The 22394-nt window shown below is 51.1% G+C and overlaps 1 protein-coding gene across 1 annotated transcript in view; it reads right to left on the bottom strand.

Moving 5' to 3' along the window:
• Nucleotides 1-211: 211 nt before the first annotated feature.
• The window catches only part of GPI (glucose-6-phosphate isomerase), a 45208-nt gene continuing 23025 nt past the window's right edge, over nucleotides 212-22394 (bottom strand). The window contains exons 10-18 of the mRNA XM_030942207.1: nucleotides 7183-7243; nucleotides 6735-6778; nucleotides 6438-6590; nucleotides 4101-4230; nucleotides 3875-3951; nucleotides 1204-1332; nucleotides 908-983; nucleotides 755-821; nucleotides 212-644 (exon numbers count right to left, since the gene is read on the bottom strand). Coding sequence (XP_030798067.1) covers nucleotides 509-644; nucleotides 755-821; nucleotides 908-983; nucleotides 1204-1332; nucleotides 3875-3951; nucleotides 4101-4230; nucleotides 6438-6590; nucleotides 6735-6778; nucleotides 7183-7243 — 873 coding nt within the window. The 3' untranslated portion in view covers nucleotides 212-508. The remainder of the gene's footprint in view (nucleotides 645-754; nucleotides 822-907; nucleotides 984-1203; nucleotides 1333-3874; nucleotides 3952-4100; nucleotides 4231-6437; nucleotides 6591-6734; nucleotides 6779-7182; nucleotides 7244-22394) is intronic.

The following is a 22394-nucleotide window of genomic DNA, read 5'->3' on the forward strand; positions in this document are numbered from 1 at the left end:
GAAAACAGTCTTAGGATTTGGTGACACAGGCCAAGTTGCCCTCTTGACTGATTGTGCTCCCACCCCACTACTGTCTTCTCAAGGCACCTTGCTCCACTCTACACCTGCTCACCACTTAGTATTCAGTGTCCATGGAGGCACAGGCTGCGTCCTACTGAGCACTCCTGCCTTCTGCTACATAAAGCACCATCGCAGGAAAAAAATCAGAGGCTGAGCCTACAACCTCCTCTGTGGCATCTTTATTTTTCTACATGGGATGTGAACGTGAACATGGGTCAGAAAAGTCAGCTGCACAAAAACACTTCAGCCAATTTAACAGAGGGAGCGAAGACATGGAGGGGCTGGGGGTAGCAATTTGAGATCAGCCCTCCCTGCTAAGGGCTCCTGGTCCAAGCCCACAACCAGAGGGCGCTCTGGGTGGTGTCCAGGACCATGCAGTGCCGGCTCTGGGGAGCAGGGACCAGAAGAGAAAGAGGAATCACAGAGGAGGCTGCGGCTGAGCATGAGTTTATTGGACTCTGGCCTCGCGCTGCTGCTTGATGAAGTTGATAAGCCCGTTGGTGGAAGCATCGTGAGAGGTCACTTGAGCACTGCCATCAAGCTCAGGCTCAATTTTCTTAGCCAGCTGCTTTCCCAGCTCCACTCTGCCAAGAAAGGAAGGGAAGAGTGGTATGGGGAAGGCTCTAACGTTGCTACTGAAATCCCTGAGCCGACCCAAAGGCATTCCTGGCCCTCCCCTAAGTGAGCAACTCACCCCCACTGGTCAAAGCTGTTGATGTCCCAGATGATGCCCTGAACGAAGATCTTGTGCTCATACATGGCTGCAGAGGGGACAGACAGGGCACGTCAGGGCTCCGCAAGCCCATTCCAACTACCCCAAGCCAGGACCTTTCCCCTACTCACTCACCGACCAAGGCTCCAAGCATAAATGGTGTGAGCTTGGTGAACACAATAGAGTTGGTTGGGCGATTTCCTTCAAAGACCTGCAGAAAACACCAAGGAATGTCTCCAAGTGAGTCCTGATCCCTCAGCCCCCTGAAGGGAAGCACGCCCTGCCCTAGAGGCTGAGACGTACAGGTCTGTGAGGACAGGCCCTCCCACTCTGTAGGACAAGCCAGGCACGCCCCAAGCCCCTGCCTAGTGCCACAGCTTCACACCTCCAACTCCAGCATGCACCCCAAAGCCGAATGCAGAAGTGCTGACCTTATGTGGCAGCAGCCTCTCAAGGTCCTCTGGACTCTTGCCTGCAGCCTGGAGCTCCTTTCGGGCCTCCTCCGTTGATTTCCCCCTCATCAGGGCTTCCGTCTGGGCCAGGAAGTTGGCCAGGAGGATCTGATGAGCGAGACATCAGTTATGCTTGAGAGCACTGTCTGAGCTTCCGGCAGAGGGACAAGACCGCCTGGCACTTCTCAGCAGGGGTCAGTCCCCACCTGGGTCACTCACTGTATAGCTCAGTTGGAGCGAAGGGAACACATCCAATGACACCACAAGGCAGGGAATGGTGATAACTGCTCTTTTAGAACTACACACCAGTGGCCAGGCGTGGTGTCTGGAATCCCAGCACTTTGGGAGGCCGAGGTGGGTGGATCACGGGGTCAGGAGCTCGAGACCAGCCTGACCAACATGGTGAAACCCCGTCTCTACTAAAAATACCAAAAAAATTAGCTGGGCATGGTGGCGCATGCCTGTAATCAGGCAGGAGCCTGAGGCGGGAGAATCACTTGAACCTGGGAGGCAGAAGGTGCAGTGAGCTGAGATCACGCCATTGCACTCCAGCACTCCAGCCTGGGCAACAGAGCTAAAAAAAAAAGAAAAAAAGAAAAAAAAGAAAAAAAGAACGAACTACGCACCACTTGCCGGGTTCCTGCTAACAATTTTACCAACATCTATCTTTTAATATCCTAAGAAAGTAGCCGGGCATGGTGGTGTGCACCTGTAATCCCAGCTACTCAGGAGGCTTAAGCACGAGAATCGCTTGAACCCAGGAAGCTGAGGTTGCAGTGAGCCAAGGTAGCACTACTGCACTCCAGCCTGGGCAACAAAGTGAAAAAGTGTCTCGAAAAAATAATAATAATAATAATACTAAGATCCTAAGGAGGAAAGGCATCATTGCCCTGTTCTAGTAGAGCCTTGGGTTCTACAAGTCCACAGTGCTGGATCACAGAACTATAGACAGAAAGAATCAGAATTCAACCCAGCTCACTGACTCCAAAGCTTGTGCTACTGTAACCCTATGCTGCTCTGCACACCTAAGACAAGGCACAATAAATTCTGTGAAGGAGTTTGAGGGCAGCTTGGGCAACAAAGTGAGACTCCATCTCTACAAAAAATAAAAATAAAAAAATCAGCTGGGTGTGGTGCGTTTGCCTGTTCCCAGCTACTCAGGAGGCTGAGGTAGGAGGATTGCTTGAGCCCAGGAGGGTGAGGCTGCAGAGAGCCTGATTGTGCCACTGCACTCCAGCCTGGGCAACAGAACAAGACTCTGTCTCTTTAAAAAAAAAATAGCTAGGCATGGTGCACATCTGTGGTCCCACCTACTCAGGAGGCTGAGATAAAAGGATTGCTTTAGTCCAGGAGTTCAAGGCTGTAGTGAGCTATGACTGGGCCACTGCACTCCAGCCTCAGCAGAGTGACATGCTATCTCTAAAATTAAAAAATAAAAATAAAATAAACAAAAGGGGAGATTTTCCTGGATTATCTAGTAGGCCCAATCTAATCACACTGGCCCTTAAAAGTAAAAGAGGGCCAGGTGTGGTGGCTCACACCTGTAATCCCAAAACTCTGGGAGGTCGAGGCAGGAGAATCACTTGAGCCCAGGAGCTGGAGACCAGCCTAGGCAACATAGTGAAACCCCGTCTCTAATAAAAGTTTAAAAGTTAGCCAGGCATCGTGATGTGTGCCTATAAGTCTCAGCTACTTGAAGGGCTGAGGCAGGAAGATTGCTTGAGCCTGGGACGTCGAAAATGCAGTGAACTGTGATCATGCCACTGAAGTCCAGCCTAGACAACATAGCACGACGCTGTTACTTAGGGAATAAAAGAAAAATGTAGAGGAGGAAGGTAAACGAGTCAGTCCGAGAGACGCAACAGAAGTGGCAAGACAGAATCAAAGCTTCAGAAGGATTTAACCTGCCATTGCTGGTTCTGCAGTGAAGAGGCCCACAAGCTAGGGAATGCAGGTGACCTTGAGAATCTGAGAAGGAGCTTCAGCCCACAGCAAGGAAGCTGGACTTCAGTTCCACAAACATACAGAAATGAATTCTGCCAACCACCTGGCAAGCACAGAAAAGGCTTTCCCCCTAAAGTCTCTAGAAAGAAACACAGACCTGATGACACCTTGATTTCAGCCTGCAAGACTCTAAGCAGAGATACAGCAGGGTCTGCTGGACAACTGAGCTTCAGAAACTCTTGAGATAGGCCAGGTGTGTTGGCTCATGCCTATAATCCCAGCACTTAGAGAGGCTGAGGCAGGTGGATCACGTGAGGTCATGAGTTCAAGACCAGCCTGGCCAACACAGTGAAACCCTCTACCAAAAATATAAAAATTAGCAGGCCGTGGTGGTGAGTGCCTATAGTCCCAGCTACTTGGGAGGCTGAGACGTAAGAATCACCTGAAGTGAGGGGGAAGGGGGAGGGGGAAGGTTGCAGTGAGCCAAGATCGCGCCACTGCACTCCAGCCTGGGTGACACAGCAAGACTCTGTCCCCACTCCCCACCCTCAAAAAAAGAGTGTTGTTTTAAGCCTCCATGTTTGTTGTCATTTGTTATGGCTGGAATAGAAAACTAACATGATTGTCAACCAATGCATCAGGTTTCCAGAGGTCTGGGTGCAATGTGAGCCAGACCCTCCAGATGGGGCCAGATGGGGGCTCTTACCTTGTGATGCAAACCCTTCCGTATGGGGTGCTGGGTCTGGACCGGGATGAGGAAGTCACAGGGTATCATCTTGGTGCCTGTGAAGGGCACTGTGGTCACCCACATGACCCCAGCCCATGGGAGCTAGCCATACAGCCTAGAGGAGGGCACTGACCTAAGTGAGATATCTCTTCTGGAAGATCCTTTCCCTCCCCAACGCCACCCTGCCCAGGCCACACAGGCCTACCTTGGTGAATGAGCTGGTAAAAAGCATGCTGGCCATTGGTCCCAGGCTCCCCCCACACAATGGGGCCTGTCTGGTGGTCCACACGGGTGCCAGATTTGGTGATGTATTTCCCATTGGACTCCATGTCGCCCTGGAAAAGGAACAGAAACCCAGCCCTTGGCAAAATGAAAGAACATTTAAAAAGAAAGAAAGAGGCCGGGCGCAGTGGCTCAAGCCTGTAATTCCAGCACTTTGGGAGGCCGAGGCAGGCGGATCACCTGAAGTTGGGAGTTTGAGACCAGCCTGACCAACATGGAGAAACCCTGTCTCTACTAAAAATACAAAATTAGCCAGGTGTGATGGCGCATGCCTATAATCCCAGCTACTTGGGAGGCTTAGGCAGGACAATCACTTGAACACGGGAGGCAGAGGTTGTGGTGAGCCGAGATCTCGCCACTGCACTCCAGCCTGGGCAACATGAGCAAAACTCCATCTCAAAAAAAAAAAAAAAAAGAAACAGAAAAAGAAAAGAAAAAAAAAAAAAAACCCCCAACCCTCTACCTGCAAATCTTGATCCTTCACACACTGTACCCAAATCCTGCTCCTTCCTGCACCACGCCCAAGTTCTGCCCAGATGCTCCAGACAGACCCACCCTGCCCTGGCCCCGTGAGGTGGACCTGCACCCATGTCTGCAGGCACGATCCCCTTCCTCCCCACACCCGTGAGGACACAGCCTCCCAACCTTTCCAGCTTAGGCCACGGTGCAAGAAGGACTCATGCCCAGGAAAAGGTGGGTCTGGAGGTCAGGCAAGGACCTCCCTAAAGACAAAATCGGTCACAAAATCAACTCATTTCTTAAGGGAGAGCAGGCTGGGGTCCAGAGGGCACAGCCTTTTTTTCCCCCCAAGAGACAGAGTCTCACTCTGTCACACAGGCTGGAGGAGAGTGGTAGAATCATAGCTCACTGAAGCGTCGACCTCTTGGGCTCAAGCAAACCTCTTGCCTCAGCCTCCCAAGTAGCTGGGACTACAGGTGCCACACCACCATGCCCAGCTATTGTTAGTTTTTGTGGGTTTTTTTGTAGAGACTGGGTCTCGCTATGTTGCCCAGGCTGGTCTTGAACTCCTGGCCTCAAGCAATCGCCCCCAGCCTCCCAAGGTGCTGGGATTGCAGGCATCAGCCACCATGCCCGGCTAAGAGTACAGCCTTTGAGGGCTGTCATCTCAACTAGATGCTAGGCTTTGGGTACCCACCTGGGCCCTGGTCATGACAACCCTCACCAAGGCAGCTAGGATTTGGGGAACCTTGGCCTCTCCTTCAATCACAGGATTTGCTTCCAGGTGTTGGTGAAGCCTTCTGTACCTGCCCAAAGCAACTCAAGAGCTGCTGGACAGGGACTGGCTTTGTACTAAACAAAAGCAAGGACAGGATTGGGCATGGTGGCTCATGCCTATAATCCCAGCACTTCGGGAGGCCAAGGCAGGTGGATCGCTTGAGGCCAGGAGTTCGAAACCAGCCTGGGCAACATAGTGAAACCCCATCTCCACTAAAAACACAAAAATTAGCCAGCGCATGGTGGTGCATGCCTGTAATCCCAGCTACTTGGGAGGCTGAGGCACAGGAATCGCTTGAACTCAGGAAGCGGAGGTTGCAGTGAGCCAAGATCGCGCCACTGCACTCCTGCCTAGGCGACAGAATGAGAATCTGTTCAAAACGAAAAAAGCAGGGACAGGTGTGGAAAAGCTTTCTGGGACATAATGTGACTAGGAAAGGGCCTGCTAAGCCTCTCGGGGGCTCTGGAGATCCCCAGGGAGAAGAGGACCATGTAGTCCAAAGAGGCTACCACAGACTAGATACAGACTTGCTTTTCTGGAGACATAAAGGCACTATGGGGCTACAAGGGATTCCAGCTTGCGGCCCCACCCTATGGCCAAATCCCACCTCCTCTAACATGGACAGACCCAGATCCTCATAACTGTACTAGATCCTGCCTCCTCAGATATTAACGGACCTAGGACCTCATACCAGGGATAGATCCTACGTTCTCAGACACTATGCTGGGCATGCATAGTGATATGCAAGAAAGAAGTGACCCCAGCTGAGCCAGGACCTCCCTAGCCAGGGCGACATGATCACCAGTCATGCCCCTCCCATGGTGGTCAAACTCAGATGACACTCAAATGGAACCAACTTCAGTTACAAAGATTCATCCTAAGACAAGGAGCACAGGTGGACCTTGGCCAGGCCCAAGGGCAATGGGGCAAAGAGCTCCTGGAGGAGCTGAAACCCAGGTTCCTGGACCTCCCAGACCCCCCACAGGCCCTGCTGACTCCAAGGCCTGGTTTGGCAGCTGGTACCTGCTGGAAGTACGCAGCAAAGCGGTGCAGGTACTGGTCATAGGGCAGCATGGCATGCGTCTCACACCCAAAGCAGTTGATGTACCAGATACCCAGCAGGGCCAGCAGGACGGGGGCGTTCTTCTCCAGGGGCGTCGTGCGGAAGTGCTGGTCCTGAAACAGGAGCAGGGTGAGTGGAAGCTGAGCAGCTATACGGGGAGGGGGAGGGACAGGACAGTGGGAGAGAAAGGGGAGGGACCAGGATCAACACACACGCCTCTGGCCAGCACTTGGCAGAGAACCAGCCTCAGCACTCACCATCCAGTAAGCCCCCGAGAGCAGCTGCTCGAAGTTGTCAAAACCTGTGACACAAAAGTAGAGTAAACAGAAGTGGCCACACCCAGCGTCCTGTGGGGAGTGGGCACAGCTCCTTCTGCAACCAAGGAAGGCTGCATGGAGAGCCAGAAGACATGACATGGGAGGACTGAGGCCTATACAAAGCCCCTCCAGTGAGAGGTGGCCCTGAGTGCAGGGATCTGACTCTGCCTAGGATAGGAGAGAAACAGGACTGCAGTTGTGAGGGGCAGAGACGGGGGCCAACCCGCACACCCAAAAAAACCCAGACCTTCCTTATGGACATGAAATAAATATCCTAGCCAGCTGCAGAGAGGCCAGCAGCCTGTGAGGACAGCATGATATTCAGGGACACGAGCCCCCTACCCTGTCTCCCATGGGGGCTACAAGACACAGAAACACGCACACTCACCCACGTGCAGGGCAATGGAGAGTCCAATGGCCGACCACAGTGAGTAGCGTCCTCCCACCCACTAGGAGAGACAGGACAAGGTGCTGAGGGAGGGCCGGCACACCCCGCCCCCCACCTCCTGCCGGAAACCCTGTCCCTGGTCTTGCGCAGGGGCATCTTGGAGGGCCCTGGCCCAACCCACCTCCAGGAAGCAAGGCAGCAGGCAGGCGCTGGCAACACACGGGAAGACCAACAGGGCAGACTACACGTGGAACTGACCACAGCCACAAGACAAACTGAAGAGCTTACCGTGGTCTTCCCTGAGATGTTGGGCCCTGTCTCTGCAGACACCAGCAGACCCAGGGCCTCATACCTGTGCCAGGGCCCACCTCCTCAGACACGGACAGACCCCGGGCCTCATACCTGTGCCAGGGCCCACCTCCTCAGACACAGACAGACCCAGGGCCTCATACCTGTGACAGGTCCCACCTCCTCAGACATGAAGAGACCCAGATCCTCATACCTGCAGCAGACTACTATCTCTTCAGATAGTGACAGACCCAGAACCTCATACCAGTACCAGATCCTACCTCCTCAGACATGGAGAGACTCAGATCCTCATACCAGTACCAGATCCTACCTCCTCAGATATGGACGCACCTAGGGCCTCATACCTGTACCCAGCCTCACTTCCTTAGACACTGGTAGAACCAAGGCCTCATGCCTGCACACAGCTCCAACTCTTTAGACACAGACAGACCCAGGTGCTCACACCTGTGCCATATCCTACCTCCTCAGATATTGAAAGACTCAGATCCTCATACCTGTATGAGATCCTACCTCCTCAGATATTGAGAGACCCAGATCCTCATACCAGGGCCAGATCCTACCTCCTCAGATACAGAAAGACCCAGATCCTCATACCAGGGCCAGATCCTACCTCCTCAGATACTGACATACCCAGATACTCATACCAGGGCCAGATCCTACCTTCCGTAACACTGACAGACCAAGATCCTTATATGTGCACCAGATCCTACCTTCTCAGACATGGAGAGACCCAGATCCTCATACCAGGGCCAGGTCCTACCTCCTCAGACACTGACAGACCCAGATCCCCATGCCTGTAACAGATTCCTATGTCCTCAGAAATGAAGAGACCCAATACTCATACCTGTACCAAATTCCTACCTCCTCGGACACTGAAAGATGTCTGGACAGACCCATAATGACTACATGAACAGACCCAGATCCTTGTAGCTGTACCAGATTCCTACCTTCTCACACATGGGGAGACCCAGATCCTCCTACCTGTACCAGATCCTAATACCAAGACCAGATCCTACCTTCTGAAACATGGGAAGACCCAGATCCTCACGTCTGTGCCAGATCCTCCCTCCGCAGACATGAACAGACCCAGATCCTCATACTCATGCCATATCCTACCTCCTTAGACATGGAGAGACCCAAAACCTACTTCCTCAGACTTGGAGAGACCAAGAACCTCATACCAGGGCTAGGTCCTACCTCCTCACACATGAACAGACCCAGATCCTTGTACCAGGGCCAGATCCTACCTCCTCAGACATGAAGAGACCCAGATCCTCGTACCTATACCAGATTCCTACCTCCTCAGATATTGAAAGACCCAGATCCTCAAACTAGGGCCAGATCCTACCTTCTCAGACATTGAAAAACCTAGATCCTTATATCTATGCCAGATCCTACCTCCTCAGACATGGACAGACCCAGATCCTCTCACCTGTACCAGAGCCTACCTCCTAAGACATTGACAGACTCAGATCCTCATACCAGGGCCAGATCCTACCTCTTCAGATACTGACAGATCCAGATCCTTATACTGGCACCCAGATACCACCTCTTCAGACACTGACAGTCCCAGATCCTCAAAATCCTAATGGGCCAGATCCTACCTTCTCAGGCATGAACAGACCCCGATCCTTATACCTGCTACAGATCCTACCTCCACAGACATGAACAGACCCAGATCCTAACTACCTCCTCAGACACGGACAGACACGGACAGACTCAGATCCTACCTCCTCAGATATGGAGAGATCCACATCCTCATACCACAGCCAGGTCCTACCTCCTCAGACAGTGAAAGACGCAGATCCTCATATATGTACCAGATTCCTACTGCCTCCAACACTGATAGACCCAGATCCTTATACCAGGGCCAGATCTTATCTCCTCACACATTGACAGACCCAGATCCTCATGCCTGTAACAGATTCCTATCTCCACAGACATACAGAGACCCAGATCTTCATACCTGTACCAGATTCCTACCTCCTCAGATATTGAAAGACCCAGATCCTCATACCAGGGCCAGATCCTACCTTTTCAGACATTGATAGACCCAGATCCTTCTATTTGTGCCACATCCTACCTCCTCAGACATGGACAGACCCAGATCCTAATACCCACACCAAATCCTACCTCCTCAGACACGATCCTACCTAAACAGACCCAGATCCTTGTATCTGTACCAGATTCCTACCTTCTCACATATGGAGAGACCCAGATCCTCATACTTGTACCAGATCCTACCTCCTCAGAGATGGACAGACCCAGATCCTTACATCTGTATCAGATCCTACCTCCAGACACGGAGAGACCCAAATCCTAACACCTGTACCAGATCCTACCTCCTCAGACATTGACAGACACAGATCCCCATAATCTTAATGGGCCAGATCCTACCTTCTCAGACATGAACAGACCCAGATCCTCATACCTGTACCAGATCCAACCTCCTCAGACACGGAAAGACCCAGATCTTCATACCAATACCAGATTCCTACCTTCTCAGATACTGAAAGACCCAGATCCTCATACCAGAGCCAGATCATACCTTCTCAGACACTGAAAGACCCAGATCCTTATACCTGCTCCAGATCCGACCTCCGCAGACATGGACAGATTGTCATACCAGGGAGAGATCTTACCTCCTCACACATTGACAGACATAGATTCTCATGCCTGTAACAGACTCCTACCTCCCCAGTCATGAGGAGACCCAGATCTTCATACCTGTACCAGATTCCTACCTCCTCAGATATTGAAAGACCCAGATCCCCATACTAGGGCCAGATGCTACATTCTCAGACATTGATAGACCCAGATCCCTATAATTGCGCATCCTACCTCCTGAGACATGAACAGACCCAGATCCTTATATCTGTGCCAGATCTTACCTCCTCAGACATGGACAGACCCAGATCCTCATACCTGTACCAGATCATACCTCCTCAGAAATTGACAGACTCAGATCCTCATATCAGGGCCAGATCCCACCTCCTCAGATACTGACAGATACAGATTCTTATACCTGCACCCAGATACTACCTCTTCAGATACTGACAGACCCAGATCCTCAAAATCGTAATGGGCCAGATCCTACCATCTCAGACATGAACAGACCCAGATCCTCATAACAGGGCCAGATCCTAACTGCTCAGACACTGACTGACCCAAATCCTCACACTAGGGCCAAATCCTACCTCCTCAGACACTGACAGACCCAGATCCTCATGCCTGTACCACAGTCAATCTTCTCAGACATGGAGAGACCCAGATCCTCATACCTGTACTAGATTCGTACCTCCTTAGATATTAACAGACCCAGATCCTCACACCAAGGCCAGAGCCTACCTTCGCAGACATTAAAAGACCCAGATGCTTATATCTGCACCAAATCCTACCTCCGCAGACATGGACAGAGCCAGATCCTCATACTCAGGCCAGATCCTACCTCCTCAGACATGGGCAGACCAAGATCCTAATACGTGTACCAAATCCTACCTCCTCAGACATGAACAGACCCAGATCCTCACACCTGTACCAGATCCTACCTCCTCAGACATTTACAGACTCAGATCCTCATACCAGGGCCAAATCCTACCTCCTCAGATACTGAGAGATCCAGATCCTTATACCCACACCCAGATCCTACCTCATTGGATACTGAGAGACCCAGATGCTTGTAATCCTCATATCACAGTCAGATCCTACCTTCTCAGACATGAACAGACCCCAATCCTCATACTGGGGCCAGATCCTACCTCCTTAGACAATGACAGACCCAGATTCTCTTATCTGTACCCGCACCCAGATCCTGCCTCCTCAGATACTGACAGACCCAAATCCTCATAAGCCTCATGCCAGGGCCGGATCCTACCTTCTCAGACATGGACAGACGCAGATCCTCATACCAAGGACAGATCCTACCTCCTCAGATATAGACAGACCCAGATCTTCACACCTGTACCAGATCCTACCTCCTCAGAGACAGACCCAGATCCTCATACCTGTACCAGATGCTACCTCCTCAGAGATGGAGAGACCCAGATCCCCATACCTGTACTAGATTCGTACCTACTCAGATATTGACAGACCCATATCCTCGTACCAAGGCCAGATCCTACCTTCTCAGACACCGAAAGACCCAGATCCTTATATCTGCACCAGATCCTACCTCCACAGACATGGACAGACCCAGATCCTACCTTCTCAAACATGAAGAGACCCAGATCCGCATACCAGGGCCAGGTCCTACCTCCTCAGACATTGACAGACCCAGATCCTCATGCCTGTAAGTTTCCTACCTCCTCAGACATGAAGAGACCCAGACCCGTATACCAGGGCCAGTTCCTACCTCCTCAGACATTGACAGACCCAGATCCTCATACCTGTACCAGATTCCTACTTCCTCAGATACTGAAAGACCCAGATCCTCAAACAAGGGCCAGATCCTACCTTCTCAGGCATTAAAATACCTAGATCCTGATATCCCGTGCCAGATCTGACCTCCTCAGACATGGACAGAACCAGATCCTAATACATGCACCAAATCCTACCTCCTCAGACATGAACACACCCAGATGCTCCTATCTGTACCAGATTCCTAACTCCTCAGACATGGACACACCCAGATCCTCATACCTGTACCAGATGCTACTTCCGGAGACATGGAGAGACCCAGATCTTCACACCTGTACCAGATCCTACCTCCTCAGACATGGACAGACTCAGATCCTCATACGTGGGCCAGATCCTACCTCCTTAGACACTGACAGATGCAGATCCTTATACCCACACCCAGATCCTACCTCCGCAGATACTGACCGTACCAGATTTTTATACCTGCACCCAGATCCTACCTCCTCAGATACTGACAGACCCAGATCCTCATAATCCTAATGGCCCAGATCCTACCTTCTCAGACATGGACAGACCCAGATACCCATATCAGGGCCAGATCCTACCTCCTCAGACACTGACAGACCCAGATTCTCATACCTGTACCAGATTCAACCCCCTCAGAGATGGAGAGACCCACATCCTCATACCAGGGCCAGATTCCTACCTCCTCAGATACTGACAGACCCAGATCCTCATACTAGGGCCAGATCCTACCTTCTCAGACATTGAAAGACCCAGATCCTTATACCTACTCCAGATCATACCTCCACAGACATGGACATACCCAGATCCTCATACTCATGCCAGATCCTACCTCCTCAGACGTGGGGAGACACAGATCATCACACCAGGGCCAGACAGTACCTCTTCACACACTGACAGACCCAGATCCTCATGCCTGTAATAGATTCCTCCCTCCTCAGACATGGAGAGACCCAGATCCTCATACCTGTTACTAGATTCCTACCTCTTCAAATATTGAAAGACTCAGATCCTCATACCAGGGCCAGATCCTACCTTCTCAGACATTAAAAGACCCAGATCCTTATACCTGCTCCAGATCCTACCTCCTCAGACATGGACAGATCCAGATCCTCATGCCTGTAACAGATTCCTACCTCCTTAGACATGAAGAGACCCAGATCCTCACACCTGTACCAGATCCTACCTCCTGAGACACTGACAGACCCAGATCCTCATACCTGTACCCGTACCCAGATCCTATCTCCTCAGATACTGACAGACCCAAAACCTCATAAGCCTCATACCAGGGCCAGATCCTACCTCCTTAGACATGGATAGACCCAGATCCTCATACCTGTACCAGATTCCTACCTCCTCAGACATAGACAGACCCAGATCCTCACACTTGTACCAGATCCTACCTCTAGACATGGAGAGACCCAGATCTTCATACCTGTACCAGATTCGTACCTCCTCTGATATTGAAAGACCCAGATCCTCATATCAAGGCCAGATCCTACCTCCTCAGATACTGACAGTTCCAGATTCTTATACCCGCACCCAGATCCTACCTCCTCAGATATTGACAGTCTCAGATCCTCATCCTCCTATCAGGGCCAGATCCTACCTTCTCAGACATTGAAATACCCAGATCCTCATATTTATGCCAGATCCTACCTCCTCAGACATGGACAGACCCAGATCCTACCTCTGCAGACATGAAGAGACTCAGTTCCGTATACCAGGGCCAGGTCCTACCTCCTCAGACTTGACAGACCCAGATCCTCATACCTGTACCAGATTCCTACCTCGTCAGATACTGAAAGACCTAGATCGTCAAATGAGGGCCAGATCCTACCTTTTCAGACATTAAAAGACCTAGATCCTTATATCTGTGCCAGATCCTACCTCCTCAGACATGGACAGACCCAGATCCTAATACGTGCACCAAATCCTACCTCCTCAGACACGAACACACCCAGATCCTCCTATCTGTACCAGATTCTTACCTCAGACACTGACAGATCCAGATCCTTATACTCCCACCCAGATCCTACCTCCTCAGATACTGACAGACCCAGATCCTCATAATCCTAATGGCCCAGATCCTACCTTCTCAGACATGGACAGACCCAGACACCCATACCAGGGTCAGATCTTACCTCCTCAGACACTGACAGACCCATATCCTCAAAACTGTACCAGATTCAACCCCCTCAGAGATGGAGAGACCCACATCCTCATACGAGGGCCAGATTCCTACCTCCTCAGATATTGACAGACCCAGATCCTCATACCAGGGCCAGATCCTACCTTCTCAGACATTGAAAGACCCAGATCCTTATACCTGCTCCAGATCCTACCTCCTCAGACATGGACAGATCCAGATCCTCATACTCATGCCAGATCCTACCTCCTCAGACACGGGCAGACCCAGATCCTACCTTCTCAGACATGGATAGACCCAGATCCTCACACTTGTACCAGATCCTACCTGCTCAGACATAGAGAGACCCAGATCCTCACACATATACCAGATCCTACCTCCTCAGACACTGACAGACCCAGATCCTCATACCAGCGCCAGATCCTACCTCCTCAGAGACTGACAGATCCAGATCCTTATACCAGCACCCAGATCCTACCTCCTCATATACTGACAGTCCCAGCCCTCATACCTGTACCAGATTCAACCCCTCAGAGACGGAGAGACCCATCCTCATACCAGGGCCAGATTCCCACCTCCTCAGATATTGACAGACCAAGATCCTCATACCAGGGCTAGAACCTACCTTCTCAGACATGGACAGACCCAGATCCTCATACCTGCTCCAGATCCGACCTCCGCAGACAAGGTTAGACCCAGATGCTACCTCCTCAGACATGGGGAGACATAAATCTTCATACCAGGGCCAGATCTTACCTCTTCACACATTGACAGACCCAGATCTTCATGCCTATAACAGATTCCTACCTTCTCAGACATGGAGAGACCCAGATCCTCATACCTGTACTAGATTCCTACCTGTGCCAGATCTTACCTCCTCAGACATGGACAGACCCAGATCCTCACACTTGTACCAGATCCTACCTGCTCAGACATAGAGAGACCCAGATCCTCATACCTGTACCAGATCCTACCTCCTCGGACATTGACAGACTCAGATCCTCATACCAGCACCAGATCCTACCTCCTCAGATACTGACAGATCCAGATCCTTATACCGGCACCCAGATCCTACCTCCTCAGACACTGACAGTCCCAGATCCTCATAATCCTCCTATCAGGGCCAGATCCTACTATCTCAGACATGAGCAACCCAGAGCCTTATAAGGGGGCCAGATCCTACTTTCTCAGACACTGACAAACCAGATCCTCTTACCTGTATCTACACCCAGATCCTATCTCCTCAGATACTGACAGACCCAAATCCTCTTTTAAGCCTCATACGAGGGCCAGATCCTACCTTCTCAGACATGGACAGACCCAGATACCCATACCAGGGCCAGATCCTACTTCCTCAGACACTGACAGACCCAGATCCTCATACCTGTACCAAATTCCCACCTCCTCAGATATAGACCGACCCAGATCTTCACACCTGTACCAGATCCTACCTCTTTGGACATAGATAGACCCAGATCCTCATACCTGTACCAGATCCTACTTCCTCAGACATGGAGAGACCCAGATCCTTATACCTGCGCCGGATCCTACCTCTGCAGACATGGATACACCCAGATCCTCATACTCATGCCAGATCCTACCTCCTCAGACATGGGCAGATCCAGATCCTACCTTCTCAGACATGGGGAGACACAGATCCTCATACCAAGGCCAAATCTTACCTCTTTACACATTGACAGACCCAGATCTTCATGCCTGTGACAGATTCCTACCTCTTCAGACATGGAGAACCCAGATCCTCATACCTGTACTAGATTCCTACCTCCTCAGATATTGAAAGACTCAGATCCTCATACCAGGGCCAGACCCTACCTTCTCAGACACTGAAAGATCTAGGTCCTTATATCTGTGCCAGATCCTACCTCCTCAGACATGGACAGACCCAGCTCCTCATACTCATGCCAGATCCTACCTGCTCAGAGATAGAGAGACCCAGATCCTCACACCTGTACCAGATCCTACCCTCCTGAGACACTGACAGACCCAGATCTTCACACCTGTACCAGATCCTACCTCTTCAGACATTGACAGACCCAGATCCTCACATCAGCACCAGATCCTACCTCTCCAGATACTGACAGATTCAGATCCTTATACGGGCACCCAGATCCTACCTCCTCAGATACTGACAGACCTAGACCCTCATAATCCTCCTATCAGGGCCAGATCCTACCTTCTCAGACATGGGCAACCCAGAGCCTCATACCAGGGCCAGATCCTACCTCCTCAGACACTGATAGACCCAGATCCTACCTCCTCAGATACTGACAGACCATAAGCCTCATACCAGGGCCAGATCCTACCTTCTCAGACATGGACAGACCCAGATCCTCATACCAGGGCCAGATCCTACCTCCTCAGATATTGACAAACCCAGATCCTCATACCTGTACCAGATCCTACTTCCTCAGACATGGAGAGACCCAGATCCTTATACCTGTGCCAGATCCTACCTCTGCAGACATGGAGAGACCCAGATCCTCATACTGATGTGAGATCCTACCTCCTCAAACACAGACAGACCCAGATCCTACCTCCTCAGACATGGAGAAACCTTGACCTTCCTCAGACACGGACAGACCCAGATCCTCACACCAAGGCCAGAACCTACCTTCTCAGACACTGAAAGACCCAGATTCTTATACCTGCGCCAGATCCTAACTCCGCAGACATGGACAGATCCAGGTCCTTATGCTCATGCCAGATCCTACCTCCTTAGACATGGACAGACCCAGACCCTACCTCCTCAGACATGGAAAGACCCAGTTCCTCATACCTGTATGATTCCTACCTCCTCATATATTGACAGACCGAGATCCTCATACCAAGGCCAGATCCTACCTCCTCAGACACTGAAAGACCCAGATCCTTATACTTGTGCCAGATCCTAACTCCCCAGACATGGACAGACCCAGATCGTCATACTCATGCCAGATCCTACCTCCTCAGACATGGATAGACCCAGATCCTACCTCCTTAGACATGGATAGACCCAGATCCTACCTCCTCAGACATGGAGAGATCCAGATCCTGCCTCGTGAGACATGGAAAGACCCAGATCCTCATACTTGTACGATTCCTACCTCCTCAGACACTGACAGACCCAGATCCTCATACCAGGGCCAAGTCCTACCTCCTCAGACATTGACAGATGCAGATCCTCATACCTGTAACAGATTCCTACCTCTTCAAATATTGACAGACCCAGATCCTCATACTAGGGCCAGATCCTACCTCCTAGGACACTGGAAGACACAGATCATCATACCAGGGCCAGATCACAACTCCTCAGATATTAACCGACCCAGATCATTATACCTGCACCAGATCCTACCTCCTCAGGCATTGACAGATCCAGATCCTTATACTTGTGCCAGATCCTACCTCCTTAAGACACTGACCGACCCAGATCCTTATATGTGCATCAGATCCTACCTCCTCAGACATGGACAGTCCCAAATCCTCAATACTGTACCAGATCTTACCTCCTCATACCCTGACAAACCCAGATCCTTATACTTGTGCCAGTTCCCACCTCCTCAGAAACTGACAGACCCAGATCTTCTTACCAGAGCGAGAGCCTACCTCCTCAGAAACTGACAGACCCAGATCCTCTTACCAGTGCCAGATCCTTCCTCCCCTGACACGAACAGACCCAGATCCTCACACTTGTACCAGATCCTACCTTCTCAGACAATGAAAGACCCAGATCCTTATACCTGCACCAGATCCTACCTCCTCAGACATGAACAGAACCAAATCCTCATACTCATGCCAGATCTTACCTCCAGACATAGTAGACCCAGATCCTCACACCTGTACTAGATCCTACCTCCTCAGACATTGACAGACCCAGATCCTCCTGCTTATGCCAGATCCTACCTCCTCAGTCACTGACAGAACCAGATTCTCACACTGAATACCAGATCTCACCTCCTCAGACACTAGAAGATCCAGATTCTCATACCTGTGCCAAATGCCACCTCCTCAGACACCTGAAGACCCAGATCCTCACACCTGTACCAGATCCTACCTCCTCAGATACTGACAGACCCAGATCCTCATACATGTACCAAATTCCCACCTCCTCGGAAACTGACAGACCCAAATCCTCATACCAGGGCCAGATCCTACCTGCTCAGACATAGACAGACCCGGATTCTCATACCAGGGCCAGATCCTACCTCCTCAGACATTGAAAGACCCAGATCCTCATACCTGTACAAGATCCTACCTCCTCAGTCACTGGAAGACCCAGGTCCTCATTCCTGTACCAGATGGTAACTCCTCAGACTTTGACAGATGCAGATCCTTATACCTGTACCAGATTCCTACCTCCTCCAACATTGACAGACCCAGATCCTCATTCCGGTACCAGATGGTAACTCCTCAGACATGGACAGTCCTAGATCCTCATACCAGGGCCAGATCCCACCTCCTCAGATACTGATGGACCCAGATCCTCATACCTGTACCCAGCCTCACCTCCCCAGACACTAGAAAACTCAGAGCTTCATACCTGTGCCAGATGCTATCTCCTCAGGCAATGGAAGCCCAAGGGCCTGACACCTGAGTCCAACCTCACCTCCTCAAACACTGGAAGACCCAGATCATCATACCTGTGCCAGGTGCTACCTCCTCAGACAGGGGAAGACCCAGATCCTCATACCTGTGCCAGGTGCTACCTCCTTAAACACTGGAAGACCCAGATTCTCATACCTGTGCCAGATGCTACCTCCTCACACGTGGAAGACCCATATCCTCACACCTGTGCCAGGTGCTACCTTCTCAAACATTGGAAGACCAGATCCTCATACCTGTGTTAGGTGCTACCTCCTCAGACATGGGAAGACCCAGATCTCATACCTGTACCAGATGTTACCTCCTCCGACATCAGCAGACCCAGGGCCTCATAACTGTAACCTGCTGTTACCTCCTCAGACACCGTCAGATCTAGGGCCTCATACTTGTGCCCAGGTATGTTTCCTTGGACAATGAGAGACCCAGCAGCTGTCTGCTGCTCTTGGCTGGGTCTCCTCAGATATTAAAAACCCACAACTACATTTCTGTTCCCCAGCCCACCTGCTTGAATAATGGCCCAGTGCCTCATACTTGTGCCAGGCCCCACATCCTCTGATACTGACACCCCAGATCCTCATACCTGTGCCAGAAATTCTCTGTTGAACAATGAAGACTCATCACTTTGTACCTGTGCCCATTCCCAACTCCTCAGGCGGTACTGACAGATCCAGAACCTCAGACCTGTGCCTTACCCTACCTCCTGGACACTGACAGGCCCAATGGGTCATACCTGCTGGGCTCGACCGATCTTCTCAGCCCATCACCTAGGCCTATCATTCACACTGCACCTTCTCAAGCCACACCCACAGGCTCCACTTGGTGCCATCAGAATCCTCAGAACTTCACAGACGTCTCCCTGACAGCTAGTTATGGAGCACCTTCCACATTTCTAGCACAAGCACTGGACGCAGAGTGTAGGAGACGTACATCAAATAATCATGCCAATAAATGTGAAACTGAGAAACAAGTGCTCAGGAGAAATGGAACATGGTGCTGAGGCCACTTATAAAAGGAACCTGAGGGGTACTTGAACCTTGATCTCAAGAATGAGCAGGCATGACCCAGAGAAGCACTGAGGGAGCATTCCAGCAGCCATAAGAGCACATGCAAAGGTCCTGTGGCCAAAGCAGCTTTTCTCAAGGGTGACAGAATTAAGGCCCACAGAAAATGATTTGAGTGACTTCTCAGTTCTCCCAAGGATGATCCAAGACTAGTAACCTTCTAGACACGAAGGAGAGGTGCCCACTTATTACATCCAGTAGATGCCTTGGGCTGTGAGGGCTTAATTCTCTCCTGGAAGCCCACTGAGGCAGGGGGAAGCATAGCACCGTCCAGAGGATCAAGGAAGGGGTGAGGACCGCAGGGTGGAAGCTGAGAGGCACGGTGGGAGGACTGCAAACAGTCTGTGGCTAATGTAAGGACAGAAGCAAACAAGCCACTTCGAAGCCCCAGAGATGGACTGGGGAGTGCAGAGGACTGATTCTGGGAGCTCTCCAGTGTGGCTGAGAGGTTTCTGGTTTTTTTTAGACACAGGGTCTTGCTCTGTTGCCCAGGTGGAGTGCAGTGGCATGATCACAGCTCAATGCAGCCTCAAACTCCTGGGCTCAAGTGATCCTCCCATCTCAGCCTCCCCAGTAGCTGGGACTACAGGCACACACCACCATGCTTGGCTATTTTTTAAATTTTGTGTAGAGATGGGGTCTTGCTCTGTTGTCCAGGCAGGTTTTGAACACCTGGCCTCAGCCTCCCATCTCAGCCTTCTGAAGCTCAGGGATTACAGCCATGAGCCACCACACCCAGCCCAGACTCAGCTCTAGAAACTAAACTTCAGTATAGCCAGCCCTCTGGCTGACAGAGTCCAGGCTGCTCACCGTGGCCGAGAACAGGTTCTGAGATCCCAGTTTTGCAAGAGCCCAAGCAATGCCAAACAGTGTATGACCTGAGCCTCCGAACCCTCAATCTGCAGATATGGGTCTCTAGACCTCACCTTGAAGTACAGTGGCCTCTGAGACCACACATTATAGATGCAGCTCCTCAGTGAGTTCAACGTTCTGGGCCTCACCTGCCCCAGTGTCCCAGATCTCACCTTATCTAACCATCATGTACTTTTTCCTCACTTTACTCACCTTTTTTTTTTTTTGAGACAGGGTCTCTCACTCTGTCGCCCAGGCCTGAGAGCGGTGGCACGATCTCAGCTCACTGGACTCAGTTTCTTTTTTTTTTTTTGAGACAGGGTCTCTCACTCTGTTGCCCAGGACCAAGTGCGGTGGCATGATCTCAGCTCACTGCAACCTCTGTCTGCCAGGTTCAAGCAATTTTCCTGCCTCAGCCTCCTGAGTAACTGGGATGACAGACATGTGCTACCATGCATGGCTAATTTTTGTATTTTTAGGAGATGGGGTTTCACTGTGTTGGCCAGACTGGTCTCAAACTCCTGACCTCAAGTGATCCACCCACCTCGGCCTTCCAAAGTGCTGGGATGACAGGCGTGAGCCACCGCACCTGGCAACTTTCCTCACTTTTAACTCAGACCCTATGTCAACTGGAGCACAATGCCACCTTGGATGCAGGCCAACACCATGGACTGGTTACAGATCCTCAGGCCTCTGTAGTACCCTGAGCTCTGTCTATCATACCTGACCAGGGTGCTGAGAACAGATAGCTGACCCACCTGATCCTTAGAGTTCCCCAGACATCACCAGGCAGACCCAGGTACAAACACCTACAATGACTATGGCTTTCCCTTGATATAAGAGCCCACACTACTCACCTAATTGTGCCTGACCCTACCACCGAAGGTCCTACCTGTGTCTGACCCACCTTCCCCAGGCCTGGCTAGCCTCATCAATTATGCATTCCTGGGCTAGACCCCACCCACTTCACCTAACAAGCCCAGCAGTACCTTTGTGTTTGAACCCAGGTGTCAAGAACCCACCTAAGACCATGTTTATACAACTTCTGTGAAACTGAGCCTGGATGCACAGACTCACTGCCAATGTCAGGTCAACATACCAGCACTGAGCCTGAATCCACAGACTCACTGCCAATGCTAGGTCAACATATCAGCACTGGCCCTGGATCCACAGACTCACTGACAACACCAGGTCAACATACCAGCACTGAGCTTGGATCCATGGACTCAATGCCAATGTCAGCTAAACATACCAGCACTGAGCCTGGATCCACAGACTCACTGACAACACCAGGTCAACATGCCAGCACTGAGCCTGAATCCACAGACTCACTGACAATGCCAGGTCAACATAGCAGCACTGAGCCTGGATCCATGGACTCACTGCCAATGTCAGGTAAACACACCAGCACTGAGCCTGGATCCACAGACTCACTGACAACACCAGGTCAACATGCCAGCACTGAGCCTAGACCCACAGACTCACTGATAATGCCAGGTCAACATACCAGCAGTGAGCCTGGATCCACAGACTCACTGACAACAACCAGGTAAACATATTAGCACTGAGCCTGGATTCACAGACTCACTGACATAATCAGGTAAGCATATCAGCACTGAGCCTGGATCCACAGACTCACTGACATAATCAGGTAAACATATCAGCACTGAGCCTGGAGTCACAGACTCACTGACATAATCAGGTAAACATAACAGCACTGAGCCTGGAGCCAGACTCACTGACACCACCAGATAAATATACCAGCACTGAGCATCGATGCAATGGCTTCACCTGGGAGACCTAGTTCTGCCTGTTTGTGTCCAACTCCAGTGCCTCAGGCTACAGAGTTACACACCTGT

Source organism: Rhinopithecus roxellana, chromosome 12 (assembly GCF_007565055.1).
Source record: "Rhinopithecus roxellana isolate Shanxi Qingling chromosome 12, ASM756505v1, whole genome shotgun sequence".
Taxonomy (NCBI): domain Eukaryota; kingdom Metazoa; phylum Chordata; class Mammalia; order Primates; family Cercopithecidae; genus Rhinopithecus; species Rhinopithecus roxellana.